The sequence below is a fragment of the Nipponia nippon genome, unplaced genomic scaffold (genome assembly GCF_047370975.1).
Source record: "Nipponia nippon isolate SJK-2023a ecotype South Korea unplaced genomic scaffold, ASM4737097v1 scaffold_10, whole genome shotgun sequence".
Classification (NCBI taxonomy): domain Eukaryota; kingdom Metazoa; phylum Chordata; class Aves; order Pelecaniformes; family Threskiornithidae; genus Nipponia; species Nipponia nippon.
Window position 1 is genome coordinate 10,638,255 of NW_028262291.1, and position 13,041 is coordinate 10,651,295.

A 13,041-nucleotide genomic window follows, 5' to 3' on the forward strand; every position below is an offset into this window, starting at 1 on the left:
CACAGTGGGAAGACTAAGACTTTTCCTTTGAGCTCTTTCATTCACTCTTACTCAGACCCTGCACCCAACAGTTTTCATTCTTCCTCAACAACCCTCAGGACTTTTCTGTCATCCTGCTTCTGTTACACTCTTCCCCCTGCATGGGGCAGTTTTAGTCACATAGCAAGAATGGGTTTCAGAAAGAAATGAGAGAATTTACACTTAAATTTCTTTGAATACTTGGCTTTCTGGCCAAAGCATGACAAAGGTATATAAAAGTTGTTACTAATTTAAAAACAAGCAAAAAAGTCCCTCAAAACCCACCCGCTATTCCTCAAAAAGAGACACAGTGGTCAAGAAGTAAAGCCTTGTTTTATTCCTGACATAGGTAAAACCATAACAATTTGGCCACTTGGTTGATATATGGGCAACACCAGATCACATGATCAGGCCTCTCCAAAGACAACCATCTTTTACATCAGGGCTCCTTCAAGGGGGTCCTGCCCTCCCTCATCTCTGATTACATCACTGATCTAGCTCATAACACAGTCCTCGCACAACTGAAAGGATGTGACAGGAATCTCCAGTGCTCAGTTAGTACTAGGGTTAGCTCCACATTACAGTAAGAAGCACTACCAGTTCATAGACTCATAGAATGATTTGGGTTGGAAGGGACCTTCAAAGATCATCTAGTCCAACCCCCCTGCAATTGGCAGGGGGATCTTCAACTAGATCAAGTTGCTCAGAGCCCCATCCAGCCTGTCCTTGAATGTTTCCAAGGATGGGGCATCTACCACCTCGCTGGGCAACCCCCATTCCAGTGTTTTACCATCCTCGTTGTGAAAAAATTTTTTCCTTGTGCATGTTCATGTCCTTATTCAATCTTAAATCAATGAGCTTATATTTCACTTTCAGTCCCCATGCCCACATCACACAGCTACTTGCCTTTTTATCTTGGGGGTTTAGCTGGTTCATTAGCATAGTCATATTTTCAGTATTCCAGGTCCAAGAATTGCTTGTAAAGTATTCCAATAACATCAAGGCCTTATGAAGACGTGTTATTGTTTTCATCATCCTACAGTCCAAGGCATGGAATATACAGGTTACAGTGATAAAGATTAGTTCAAACAAGAAAAACAGACAGTAAGGCTGTAAATTTTTTACCCTCCAAACCCACACCCTTATGTTAATATATCCCATCTTGCTCTGTACCCAAAGCATATTATATTAGATCAACAGGATGTTTCTCCATATTATTAAAGTGGACTTTGGCTGTCCAATCATTATATAGAATCACAAATTATAGGCCAGTCCTTTGTTCCTAATCCTACTTCCCAGTGCAATAGTAAGTTTCTTCCCAAAACAAAAAACAAACAAGCAAGCAAAAAAAAAAAAAAAAAAAAGAAAAGATGCTAAAATGTTGTCTTCTGTTGGCAACTCTTATTTTAGGACACAGACAAAGAACACTTTTCACTTCGGCATAGTGGAATATCTAGCTGTACTGAACAATCTGACTTGATGAAAGAGTCAAATTGCAGAGTGCAGAACATATGCACACAACAACTTTAAGCAAGGGAGTAAGTTACCTGATCTTCCTGCACACTGTGCAAGACCAGATCTCCATAACAAAACAAAATTGGTTTATTATGGTCACTAAGAGACCAAAGCTTAAAACCACCAGAAATACCACTTAGCCCCTTAACCCTATACTGCTTCTGCAGCAAAGGGCAGGAAAATATTTAAGGACACGGATCAGTTCTATGCTACTTCAAAATATGCAGAAATACCTTCCATCATCCCTTATGACGCAGAGGAAGCAACTCTACAAAACCATCACTTGGAGTACAGAGAAATTATGTTATAAGGATCAATTTGGGCAAGTTTCTCTTTGATCAGACTATCTGAAGTGGACCCAAAAAAATGTGAGTCATCTAGTCTCTCAGATGCAAAGTTCCCACATTTGACAAGCAAATTGTTTCAAGTGTTACAGTGCTGGAGATGGTCACTCAATTTTAATAAGTACTAACTACTACCACATAACCTAATGCTGTTAAATTCCTGTTTTGGGTGCTCAAGGTATTTCCATCTCACAGAACTGCTTCCAATTTGATCCTTATAGCAGGATACATTGATTATTTTAAGCATAGAGCGGGGAGGGTGGGTAAAAAAGCAGAACAACCCAGCACTAACAGGAAATGGCTTTCTGAAGGTAAGTTTTGTTCAATAAAGTTCATCGAAGCAATGAAAACCACTGATTTTTCTCTGAAAGCTGCCTTCATGCATACTTGTAGAAGGGATATAGTACATTGTCCCAGAAACTCTTTCTTTAGAAAGTATCTTGCATCACATTAGTGTCCCCTACTGTCACTAATGGCTGGCATCTCAGTATTTAAGGGAATATCAAAATTGCCTCTTTTTCGTCTCATGAAATGGAGTAATACAACTTGCAGAGACCACTGCAAAAGTAGAGTATCTCTAAAGTACAAAAAAGCACAAATACTTTTCCTTACACCCCACAGGAACCTATCTACAGAGTAAAATTCAGAGTTGTATTCAAATTTTAGACTGCCAGCTAATTTCATTAGTAGACATTTCTAGATGCTTTTGAACACCTGTTTATAGTTTCACCAGTTGGGCAAGGTGGCAACAGTGAGAGCCGAGTTGAACCAGAGTTCCTCTGATTAAAAAAAATAATTAGGATTCTAGACTGTGCATCCAAAACATACCCTGTGCTAACAAGACTGAACTGAACATTAAAAAAGCCGAACTGTTCAAGTCAAAAAATTCAGAGAAGAACTTGAAACTTGGAAAGCAAAGATCTCGCTGATCAGATAAGTCAGAAAGACCTCATAGCAAAATGGCCTGGATAAAAATAGTGCCAAACAGGACATGGTGACTAAGTGCCTAGACTTTTTGCAGAGTCAATCCACTGACAGTCTTAAGATTATTTAACTTAGTTGACTTGCCCTTTTGTGCCTCCCCAATTTGTGTTCTTATGCTAAGCCGGAAGAGCAACTGAGTTTTAGTTAGAGTGCTTAGACTGCTACAGTTTAAAAAACTTGTGCCCTTGCCAAATACTAAATGGTGCAAATGAATATCTGGTTAGACAAGTGTAGATTTTGAGCTGGTTACTGGCCACTGACATTAGTGTAGTTTTTGTTTACAGGAAAAAGCAAAAACCAAATTTAAACTAGTGTAAAGACTAACCTCTGCTGGGAATGCTGTTGTCTCTGCTTATGGACATGGTTTTAGAGCATAGCTAAGCTGATTAAAAATTAAAAAAAAAAAAATCAAGTGTCTAAAAAGAGTTTTCTACCTCAGCTGCAGATTTTTTCCTCCCTCCAATCCAAATTGGATTTAGTGACTGGCCACAGAACCAGCTGATTCAATTCGTCAGTGGAAAATTGTTTGTCTTTATAGTGTTAGTTTCTTGATATATCAGCCAAAAGAATCAAATGTCTCCACATTCTCTCAACTGCTAGATCAATTACAAAGCTAGCAGAAGAGGATCAACTGCCTTGGTGACAGCCTGTTAGCTTGCACTAAGTCAACATGAAACTACACATTTTTGAGATGAAAAAGAAGTATGGTGCCAGCCTCTTGTATTCAGAGATGTCAGCAATGAGTGTCATTTAGTGGACACCTGTGTAGCCCTGGCAGACTAAGTTTTATAACTTCAATGGCACCATATTCCTCCTGCAAATAGGAATACACACACGACTCAAAAAAAGAGCATGCAAACACATAATGGAACTTTATCTCTCAACCTGAAGTTTTGAAATATATACTTCACAGGTTGTTCCAGAGAGAATCATTGGATACAAGTCATAAATATATCAAAGCCCTATATAACCAGTCAGTATAATATCAAGCATTGTATCACACCTTCTTCGCAAGCTGAATACAGAAAAAAGTCAGACCTGCTGATCATCATGAAGAACTGAACATTAGCGGCAGTCTGCAAGTCAGTGTGACAGCAAGACCTTCACGTAGATACTAAGCAGAATTTTGCCTCTGCTAGGCAGACCTTACAGCCATTAACACAAAATACATTACAACAGTTTGAGAAGCACATCACAGCAATTGAAAGTTTTAAGCCATAGTTAATTCAATTATTGATAAGTTAGGTGGGCATATTTCTATACTAGACCATTGAAAGTGACCTGGCTTATGGCTATGACTGCGTTTTGAAGAAGTCTTACACACAACCTATCGTCTCCAGGCTGAAAACAGTTCTGATGCTAAATACAGACTGATCCTTCAGTGGATCTACAGGCTGCCAATCTGCAAGTCTCTGCATAAGCATTAGAGATAGTTAACTTTTTTTTTAAAAAGATTCCTCTAAAATACATAAAACAAGCTTTCAAATTTGTCTTTGTTCAGATTTTCATTTGGATGTAAATTTTGAAGTGTAAGATATACTACTGGAATTCATATCTTTCCAGCAGCTCTGTGGCTCCTTTAAGTGGACAACTTAAAATTGCTTCCAAGAGGAAAAAACCATATTAGTCTATTCAATAAAAGTGTACTTTTTACTCATTTCTAGTTTGTAAGACAGTAACTATGTGAGAGGTGCTTCATTTTAAGTTTTAAGAAGATTTAAATTGAAATCATAGACATGAAATTATGTCCTTTAAACCTCCCTACATACATCAACCACACCTTCCCTTCAGCTTTCTAAGAAGCAGTAACAGAAAATGAATTGCTGGAGAAATCCGTGAATTACAACTTTAAATATTTCACGCCACATTCTGTTCTTCCAGGCTAACTGGAAAGATCTGCTGGGTGTGTATTTTTAAAGGCTTTAGGATTTCAAATATACTGAATTGTTTTTAAATAACATATGGTTCTGTTGTGCTAAGCACTATGCAAAGTTAAAAGAGAGAACTATGTGTTTTATTAAAGTTAGATGATAATAAGCTTTGCTATGCAACTAAGTATATATGGCAAGCTACTGACAATACTATCCTTAAACTTGGATGCTAAGGATTATCACTACTGTTTATGTAATTGCACAATGCTATAAGTGTCTTAAGTATTTTGTATAAAATATTAAATCTTCATTATGCCAATCCTTACTATACGTTTCTCCCAAATTTTATAGAAGGAACACATTATATGCATTATTTCTTCCTTCCCTTTCCTTAACTGTTTATAATATTATCAGAGAATTGTTAAATTCAAGAACCTTCAACTAGCTGCAAAAACAGCAAAAAGATTTCCATCTCACTAAAAACATTGCTTCCACAAGTGAGGTGCAAAAGAATGATTTCACATTGCAGAAAGATTAAGATGTGTTTTCAAAAAAGCCTGAGAAGTTTTATTTATTATTAGTATGAACATAATCCTTTAGTTCTGAAGGGTCATAGGCCTGATCTGTTTCTTCCACTTGTTAAAACTTTCTCATTCAGTTGCAGTACAATATCCTGACGATATGACAACAGTGCAGTTAAACCTACAGAGTAAGTTCATTGCTTAGAGTTTTTCCTACATTGTACACAATAAAGACCTCAGAAGTGTTTTCAGACTCAGCACAGAGAGGGCAGGCTATTGATCACGTGAAGTCAAGTTAGCACAGTATTTGAATTTTCTTGTGGTGATTTTACTACATTTTTACTATACTGCTGAAGTTTTTCTGCTAAATCATGGTGGAAAAAGTCACATTTTAGATTAAGCCAGCCCTTCTTCACTCCAAATAGCATTATATTGAGTTTAAGAATCTCCAATAATGTTTCGAAGGCTTTGGAAGTTTCCTAGTACATGCTACCTGGTAATTAAAACCATTCTGTCAACTGGACAGAATGACCACAACAACAGTAGTAGATCCCTATACCATGACTGTCTCCAGCCCATCAGTTAAAGCAGCTTTCAAAGTACTTTGAGCCAGAAGGCTAGAAAAAAGTAGAAAAGTAAAGATGTGTCTCAAATTTCTTCTGTTATTAAACAACACAGGAAGCCCAGTATGATTCAACACTGCATGTCTTGCTTGCATCTATATATATTTATTTGCTTCTACTGCTCCTATTGCAGGATCCTATTTTTTAAATGCTTAAAGAGAAGAGCACTATATAATGAAAACTATATTCCTTATGTGGGCTGGGTATCAAAAGCTTTTCTTTCAAGTGCATTTGAGTAACCTTAGTGACTGTACAATAGCTTGTTTCAGTTGAATCTCCCATCTTTCCTCCAAACTGGAAATCTTGTGCATGACAGGAAACTCACCCACCCACTGTTATATTAAACTAATTAGGAATACTCATATCAGTAATACTTCACAGGATAGAAAATACATATTTAATGTCACCAATTGCACTAGTACTGATTAAAGTTCTAAATTCCATCTTTGGACATCAAGTAAGAACTCCAGGAAAAGCAAAAACAAGATTCAACATTCCCAGTGTTATAATATAAAACTGCTAAGAGTGTTCTAAACAACATGATTATTCACAGCCTTGTTTTACTCTCACTAGTCAAATACTTAAAAGACTAGACACATTTTAAAGACTGACAAGATCCCAGCAGTACTACTTCCTAACCCCTTGAAAGACAATAGGTTAGCATTTATAGTATAACCTTCTTTAGTGAGTGATGAAGTCTTCACATCTGTCAGGGAATTTCTATCAATTTTTATTAAGAACAACTTAAAATTGCTAGAAGAACCTAAAAGCTAGGAACTTGTACCTTCAATACCTTCTTTCGATCTGAAGAGCTCACACCTTTTTAATGTGGGAAGACTACTATATAGGCACAGCCTCCTGCCACTGCTGTTGCTGTACTACACAATTGAGTAGGCTTGGAACAACAGAACCCAAGGCAGTTTAGAAGTTTTCTCCTATGAACCACTTACATGTCTTCCTTCTACTGATCCAGTGCCAAGTCTGTTACGTAACTTTTCCCCTCCTTGTAAGACAGGCCTAGACTACAGGACAATGAATGAACACTCAACTTGTGTTAATACGCTGTCACCACAGTGGCGATTTTATAGAGTCTGAAGACAAACACTTTTGAAAACATAATACAGGCAATGAGTTAAGATCATATGGCTCGGCAAATCTGAAACAAATTGAAGTGACATCTTATATTCCTTCTACATAATTCAGTTTAGTCTATTTAGCAGGGCTATGCCACTTTCACCACTTAAGAAGTTAGCCAGATATTATTGTAAATATTATAAACTGAATGGAATGTTGAGATGATACAAACCAATATACCAGATCAAGTTCTATCACCTATGGAAATAACCTGCAATTAACAACTCTGTCTCCCATTCCATTTTCAGTTTATAGTAGCAACAACAATGTTAATGCAAGCTGCTTCCAGAGTTTAATGACTGACTAGGATTCTGATCCAAGACATATCTTGGACAACACTGTTGAACCAGTCATTAACCTCGTAGAAACGCCACCACTGGATTGTTATTGCTGATAGTTAGTAAATCTAGATAGTGCCCATGCCACATCATCTTCACAAGTCTCCATCACCTTATCAGCAAGATATTTTTAGCCCTGTCCTTCTTACCATGGTTCATGACCTGTCAATCTGAGCAAAAGATCATGCAAAAATGCAGACACTGTGTGTCTGACTGCAGTCCCACATTGATACAAGAAGGGGCTGGATTGCGTACTAAAGTCAGGGTGCCTTACTGCACCTTCTAACGTATTTTTCTTGTAACTCAGATTAATGCAGTCTTCTGTAGGAAAAAATAAAGATCAACATATTTTGCACAGTTATTATTCAAGAACAAACATCACTTACTAGATCTTGTAATTCTGTTTACCTTGACTACTCAAACCTCTAACTATCCAATAAAACGATCCTCATTTTTGCTAGAAAGTTCAAAGTCACTTTGAATTGAAGGACCTATTCTCAGGAAAAGGCTGAGTTTTAGTCACAAAGCATTCAGGGGAAGAAAAAATATAAAAAATCAATATACATCATAGTGTTAGCATAGCTTTGTTTAAAAGTCAGAGGAACAGACAAGACAGAGCTAGTCACCATTACCTTGGGCTTCTTCCAGTAATCCTGAGGTAGATATCATACAGGAATGCTGGGGCCTTATGGCTTACAGCAATCCAGTACTGATACAAAAGATGATTGGAAGTTAGATTTACATTGGGCCGTCTGAAGGCCTGTTCGAGAGGATTCCTCTTGAAAGAAGAAATTACATGGTATTCTGAGAAAGAAAAGTTGTGTAACAGCTTTGATAATACCCATGTAAAAATGTAATGGTTTTCAAAGTACATTACAGTGTATAATATTTACTTCAGTATGTTAAATAGCCACCCTAACTCCTCTACAATCCACAGAAACTAAAACAAAGTCATAAGCTTTTAACTTAAAATACTGTTAAACTGGTTCTTATTATAATCAAGAGGTCTTTTATGCCTTCACCTTCAGCATCATATTTTATTGTAGCTTCTCTCTTTCTGTTCCTCTTTCCTACCTTAGAAGTTGTCGATTGCAAAAATTCACAGAAATTTCAGTATACATAGCATGTAAAGCTATTTAAATAGTCATCTATATTTCATGAAGAAGGCTATTCTAATCTCTTGTGTGAAGAATAATTTAAAAACAGACTGAGGACTTAGCAAGCATCTGAAGTGCATTCCAAATGACATTTTTAAACAACTTATCCATATTTAAGCATTAAGAAAAAAGCAAGTGGGATGGGACTCCATGAGAAACTCCTGCTGACACCTGAAAATTCTGCACACGACAGACATGCAGGATCAGTGTCTTAAAAAGTTACACTGAAATTCACCTCATTTTTGTAATCATCTCTTGTAACTTTATGCTGTTGTTACAGACAGTGCTTAAATGCCCCAATTCAAACTGGGATATAAATGAAGTCAGCAATTTTTCAAGTTTCACTGAAGCAATATGGTTTATAAATACAATACATATAAAATGAGCAAAAGCAAGTAAAAAGCATGAAGAAAGTAGTAAGATAAATAAAATAGATTTAAGTATTTAAGTTAACTGAAAGAAGAAAATAATCTGAGCTTAATAACTCTATTTCTAAAAAACTGGAAGCTAATAAACAGCTTTACCATGCCAGTCAGCTTGTATTGCTATTTATAACAAAAACTATTACAAAACTTTTGGCATGTCAGTTACACTCTGAAAATAGGTGGTCATACTTTCTTAAAGATTACTTTTCCCTTTACATGAGTAGTTGAAGTCTCATGTAGCAATCTGAAGATTAAAAGAGCCACCTCAACCAAAAATTAACTTAAGCCAAATACAACAAAGAGCTACACAAATGCAAAACTATTACCATACCTCTCAATTATGCAGATGTACAAAACACCTAATTGCAGGCTGTTTATCCATATGTATTTAGTAAAGTTGGCATTAAAACCAACGTCACTACTGCTCTTCTGAGCAATGCTTTTCTCTGCACACTACCTGCACTCTGAAGATTAGGTCATGGCAGCATCAAAACAGAAAAATCAGTTCTCCCATAGTTTAAGTTATAACAGAATTAAAAAAAAAAAAAACAAGAACAAAATGAAACAGTGATAATGCTACAAGGGGAGAGACTTAACAATGGAAGATAATGAAAAAGCACAATACCCTGCAAAATTGAGAGGTATGGCTATTATACTAGTTTCAACAATAAAAATGCAATGCGACCTACTGATTATAGCCTGTGCTTTTATTATTTGACCTTATTTTTCTATTAAAGCTTATGAAAAAAAGCAACATAGCATACCAATTTCACCCCAGTGGAAAGGATTGGTGCCACCTGTTGTACAGTTATATACCATCATATCTCTTGGTCTGGGCGAGGGGAAGACAGAAGAGCAAGTTAGAAGACAAACAACCTTTTAAAAACACAGAAAAAAGATATACCCAAAGTTACCCTTTCCCTCAATAGCATCATTTACATAAAGCAGAAAGCATCAGTCCTGTGTTACATTTTTTGCTTTCTGTATCATCTTCCAGTATTTTTGTTCTTCTGTAACTACCGTATTTCTTTTCTTTCAGAGAAGGTGTCACCTACATTACTGTATATTGTATTGATTACAAGGCCCAGGAAAGAATTTTCAGGCATAGCTTGTACAACAGTTTCAGTAGGTGATGTCTTCCTCTTTGGCGTAAGGAAGTTACGCTTTGTGGGACTAACGCTGTTAGAACCTTAGACTCCTTTGTCCCGGAGGAAGAGCAGGGCACGGATTAGAAGTTCCGCAGAAGACCGATTTATTAAAATACACAATACCATTTCAAAATACTTAGTACTCTCTATTGTCACCTGTTATACCTATTAACTCCAGAATACCAGGCTGCAGCCAGTGTCGAATTGACAACAACATCTACTGGAATAAGATCTGCTACTGCACTGTTGGAAGCTCTGATTGTTCGAAGAATTCCTTTTCCTGCCTTAAAGAACAAAACAACAAAAGAGACAGAAGACCCACCAGTAAAACATATGAAGCTTTGCTGCCTTCCAAAAGGAGCAAAAAAAATTAAGTATATTCATTACTTACAGCAATGAAGATACCACTAGGTCCATTGAAGTTATCAATCCATCCCTATTATGAACAGGGGGGAGGGAAAGGATTTGGTTACTGAAGTCAGCAGTTTCAAGTGCAACATTTGAGAAGTTTCTACAAGTGTATTCTCTTTTCCCTCCACCCCTTAAAGAAAAGAAAGGTATTAATTTCCACATCTCTAAATGAAGTTCTTCCATAGCAAAATCTGGTGATGTAACAGGTTGCTATGACTCAGACAAGACATCTACCCATGGATTCACTGGTCCTTCCAAGTGAGATGCTAGCTTGTATATTTCTTAGTGAATAAACTGCAGAGCATTGTCTGTATAAATATGTTTATGTTGAAAGTATTCAAGTTTACAAGTATTTTTAGACTAGCTTCTAGCAACTCAGAGAACAGGTAAGCAGTTTTGCCATCAATTATTAGGTTTTTTTCGTTTTCCAAACAGAAGACATTCTTGCTCATCTTTAATGACAGTATTTAGACACTATATACTTACTGGTTTGACATGTACATTGTACATAGTCAAAAAGGTATGCAAAGTCAATTATATGGATTTTAAAGGCTTGAGAGACATTCAGTCTTGAACTGGAGAAGCTATTCCAACACCAATCTCCCATACAGGAGAAAGCATATATGCTATATATTAATATAGCATACAGTACATAGAACTTATGCCATCCTCTGCAAAGCTTACAGGGTTTGACTAAAAGAAGCAGAGCCAAAACATTTATGTCCTGCAGTCCCTAGTCTTCTTAGTCATCCTTTGCAGCTACTGACATACCAAAGCATCTTGAAGAGGGAAAAACAGATGAAGATACACAGAATCATGAAGTAAAAAGCTGACCATTTATTTCATGTGTGAAATAGTATCTCCCATTGTGATAAAAGTGTATTGTTCTATGATTAGAAGTAATTTATCCCTAAACTTCCCACATAAGAATACTGTATTTGGCAGCTTTTGTATCCGAGTTGTTATCTAGAAGCAACCAAGCCACAACTTCATAGTCTAAAAGATTTTCCTCTACAAAGGTCACTGGATAAACAGGCTGTCAGTATGTATTACAGTTTACAGGCAAGATGGTCAGGTGAAAACTCAATGACTTACAGGAAAAGGCTCCTTCCAGCTAGCACCAACAATAGATGGCCTTATAATGGCTGTGTTCAAATTTGCACCTTCTTGTTGCACTACATATTCGGCTAAGGCTTTTGTATATATGTAAGTATTAGGTATGTCACCTATCAGTTTAGGAGTAATATCGTTCACTAGGCCATCATCCATCCACCTAAAGAAACAAAATAAGAGGCAAAGGCAAGTGTAAATTACCACATGCTGCTTCACGAGGGTTGGGGTGAAAGCAATATGTAAAAAGGATACCCAGATAAATCAAAAGTACTTCAGAAAGTAAAATTAAAATCCAATCTCTTCTTCAAAACACCACCCAAGGCAAAAACAAAACAAAAACACAACAAAACCCACACTAAACCCGCAAAAGCATTAGCATTCCCCTAGAAGCTGCATAAGCAGAGGAACAAGAAATTCTGTAAAGAAACTCAGTATCTAACACTGAACTAGTACACTTTAAATCTCAGCTTGATTTTCAGAATTTAACACCAACTCCCACTAAAGTTAGCATGTCACATACTTTTCTACTTTACAACTTCCAGCTGTTTAAAACATTTCTATAAGCATTTACATATCAAACAATAAATGTCTGCTGACAGCTTATACTGCACTTAACTTTAAAACCACACAGCCGCCTAAAATACCATTCATCAAAATATAAGTTAGGGTTTTTTGCTTATTTAAACTGAAGGCCAATCCCAGAGGCCAAAAAAAAAAAAAAAAATCAAGTTTAACAGAACCTATTACTCATTTTGATTATACACTACTATTTAAATAAAGGTGGCAGCTGCATACGTAGAACCCTTCTGAAAAGGGGATCTTAAGGAACAACGTTACATTTGAGATCCTACAGCAGCAGTACAGTTAGGCTGGTTTAAGGACATTACTACCAACTTACAGAAGACTGTTTATACTGACTCCATGCTCAGTTTGTTTTGTTTCAAATTAAACCATAAAACCTAAACATTTGAAAGTAAATGCAAAGAACAAAAAAAATTTTTTACCATAACATGTGCCCAGTTCCAAAACACTTTTGGAACCATTTCATATGGTGTACTGTAGAAAGTAAGTACATTTATGAACTTCGTTAAATATCAAATCTTTTTTTTCTTTTGTTGCAAAGTTACCATGAATTTTTTTCTCCTTTAAAGAAAAAGGGATACAGACTGAAATGAAAACAAGTTTCTCAGCAAAAGAGGGTTGCATGTTCAGTGTCCACTGAAAGCTGCACACTGCTCTTTACTTATTTATTCATTCATTACACACCAACTATAGATCAAGTAGTACATTCCTTTACAATAATCCTAATTCTATCAATTCAGTTCTCAAACATGAAGTGCAGACACAGCAAGTTAGTCTTCGGGACACAGGCATACTGCTCTTCAGTTAGCATTAAGTGAGCTAGAAAGTGATGCCACTGGAAAGGAGTCCCAGCTGCA

General features: G+C 36.5%; 1 protein-coding gene across 5 annotated transcripts in view; it reads right to left on the minus strand.

The window, feature by feature from the left end:
* Positions 1–13,041, minus strand: part of FAR1 (fatty acyl-CoA reductase 1) — a 37,366-nt gene that overhangs the window by 6,875 nt on the left and 17,450 nt on the right. For 2 of the 5 annotated variants that reach the window (XM_087744404.1, XM_087744415.1), the window contains exons 5-10: positions 11,585–11,762; positions 10,470–10,514; positions 10,235–10,362; positions 9,695–9,762; positions 7,981–8,152; positions 925–1,054 (exon numbers count right to left, since the gene is read on the minus strand). In XM_087744404.1, coding sequence (XP_087600530.1) covers positions 925–1,054; positions 7,981–8,152; positions 9,695–9,762; positions 10,235–10,362; positions 10,470–10,514; positions 11,585–11,762 — 721 coding nt within the window. Of the gene's footprint in view, positions 1–924; positions 1,055–7,497; positions 7,670–7,980; positions 8,153–9,694; positions 9,763–10,234; positions 10,363–10,469; positions 10,515–11,584; positions 11,763–13,041 lie in introns of all 5 variants that reach the window. The other 3 variants (XM_087744433.1, XM_087744420.1, XM_087744425.1) reach the window with 3 other exon arrangements.